Raw genomic sequence first — 2,425 nt, forward strand, 5'->3', positions numbered from 1 at the left:
TTCACTCTCGTTACCCAGGCTGGAGTGCAATGGCGCGATCTCGGCTCACCGCAACCTCCGCCTCCTGGGTTCAGGCAAATTCTCCTGCCTCAGCCTCCTGAGTAGCTGGGATTACAGGCACACGCCACCATGCCCAGCTGAATTTTTGTATTTGTAGTAGAGACGGGGTTTCACCATGTTGACCAGGATGGTCTTGATCTCTTGACCTCGTGATCCACCCACCTCGGCCTCCCAAAGTGCTGGGATTACAGGCTTGAGCCACCGCGCCCGGCCAGAATATCCTCTTTGTCATCACAAAACCAGATGTCTACAAGAGCCCTGCTTCAGATACCTACATAGTGTTTGGGGAAGCCAAGATCGAAGATTTATCTCGGCAAGCACAACTAGCAGCTGCTGAGAAATTCAAAGTTCAAGGTGAAGCTGTCTCAAACATTCAAGAAAACACACAGACTCCAACTGTACAAGAGGACAGTAAAGAGGAAGAGGTCGATGAAACAGGTGTAGAAGTTAAAGACATAGAATTGGTCATGTCACAAGCAAATGTGTCGAGAGCAAAGGCAGTCCAAGCCCTGAAGAACAACAGTAATGATATTGTAAATGCTATTATGGAATTAACAATGTAACCATCTGAAAGCAACTTTTTTTGGTGTCTCAAAGGAGTACTGCAGCTTGGTTTGAAATTTGTACTGTTTCTATCATAAATAAAGTTATGGCTTCTTGTTGGAAAAAAAAAAAAAAAAAGCAGAAAGAGCACATTGGTTTTTGGCCGTAAAGGAGAAGTGAGGGTCTAGGAATGGAGACTAGGAATGAACATGAAGCAACTGCATAATCAGCAAATGTAGCAAATATTTAGATTATTTCATTTCAGCAATTCCAATCTCTTTCTAAGCCAGAAGACAATAAACTATATTTTCCAGACTCCCTTGCAGCTAGGGTTTCATGTATATGATTTAGATCATATCCATCAGATGCAGCATACCAAATTTGGAAAGCAGAAGTAAACAGTTGTAAGGCAAGAACTGTGTTTTTGCTGTTCATACGAATAAGCACAGTGGTGGTTCTTTTGTTTTTTCTATGACAGCTGTAACAGGTCCTAAGTCCCAGCCCTATATTCATAGTTGTCAAGAGGTAAGACACACGTCATGGTAGTGAGATGGAGCAGGGACCCCCAAGTGTGGAAATAAAGGAAAACCTTGAGTTCCTTTAAGGGTAATTTCAGGCACCTGAATAGAGCGTAGAAGCAAATGAGCAACTTGATAAGCAAGAATGTAATCATCGCTTAAAACAATAGCCAAAGAAGTTAGAATCATAAGAATGTTTGGTTCCCTGTAGAATCTAAAAATAACCTTTTTTCTTTTTTTAGATGGAGTCTCACTCTGTCCCCCAGGCTGGAGTACAATGGTGCAATCTCGGCTCACTGCAACTTCTGCCTCCTGGGTTCAAGTGATTCTCCTGCCTTAGCCTCCCAAGTAGCTGGGATTACAGACACCTGCCACCATGCCCAGCTAATTTTTGTATTTTTAGTAGGGATGGGTTTTACCATGTTGGCCAGGCTGCTCTCAAAATCCTGATCTCGTGATCCACCCACCTCAGCCTCCCAAAATCCTGGGATTATAGGCATGAGCTACTGCACCTGGTCAAAATTACCTCTTAACGTATGTCCCTCAGTTGTTATTTAGAAACCTGAAACCCCACCAAATGGATCCACTGGCATATAGACCTCAGTCAGGTAAGGGGGAACTGAGGACTGATCTCTGACCCTGTTCCTTGTTTCAAATTTCTTCCTGAGGGGCCTGGAGGAGGTCACACCCACAAACAAGCCAGAGCTAGCATTCTTTACAGCTGATTCCAAATTTTTAGATGAAGCTTCGCCTCCTTAACCAATTGCAAATCAGAAAATCTTTGAATTCACCTATGAGCCTCGGACCCTCTTTGAGATGTCCCACCTTTTTAGGTCAAACCAGTGTATAGCCCAGGAGCCAACATGTGAGGGAAGAAGCCTTTGGGTGATCTAGCCTCCAGCTCTTGGAGTCACCCTAGCTGAGATGCCCGACATCACGGAGCAGAGATGAGCCATCCTCTCTGTGCACAGTCCAAATTCTTGACCCAGACAATCCATGAGCACAGTGAAATGGCTGACATTTTACTCCACTAAGTATAGGGAGTTTTGCTATATAGCAATAGGGAATCAAGACATCCATTTTCCATATTATCTGATGATTATCTTTTACCAACACCAAGCAGCTCGTATTTATTTTTACCTTGCTCAAAAAAACCTTAAATGGTTCCCCATTGAATATGGAATTCATTATACATTGTTTATAGGCTTGCATTCACGATCCTGCTCAGTTTAGAATCTTACTTCCTTATCTTTCACTTTAACCCGCTACCCACTTTCTTTTTTTTTTTTTTTTTTTTTTTTTTT

The 2,425-nt window shown here is 42.8% G+C and overlaps 1 protein-coding gene and 1 long non-coding RNA gene across 2 annotated transcripts in view; both read left to right on the forward strand.

Moving 5' to 3' along the window:
- The window catches only part of LOC116561193 (nascent polypeptide-associated complex subunit alpha-like), a 1,219-nt gene extending 478 nt beyond the window's left edge, over positions 1 to 741 (forward strand). The window contains exon 2 of the mRNA XM_032293012.1: positions 274 to 741. Within this exon, the coding sequence (XP_032148903.1) occupies positions 274 to 623 (350 nt within the window). The 3' untranslated portion in view covers positions 624 to 741. The remainder of the gene's footprint in view (positions 1 to 273) is intronic.
- An 830-nt stretch (positions 742 to 1,571) lies between these two features.
- LOC116561194 overlaps positions 1,572 to 2,425 on the forward strand; it is a 2,176-nt gene continuing 1,322 nt past the window's right edge. Inside the window, exon 1 of the long non-coding RNA XR_004273329.1 lies at positions 1,572 to 1,729. This is a non-coding gene — a long non-coding RNA (uncharacterized LOC116561194). The remainder of the gene's footprint in view (positions 1,730 to 2,425) is intronic.

This window comes from Sapajus apella, unplaced genomic scaffold (genome assembly GCF_009761245.1).
Source record: "Sapajus apella isolate SASKATOON/1434 unplaced genomic scaffold, GSC_monkey_1.0 scaffold28, whole genome shotgun sequence".
Classification (NCBI taxonomy): Eukaryota; Metazoa; Chordata; class Mammalia; order Primates; family Cebidae; genus Sapajus; species Sapajus apella.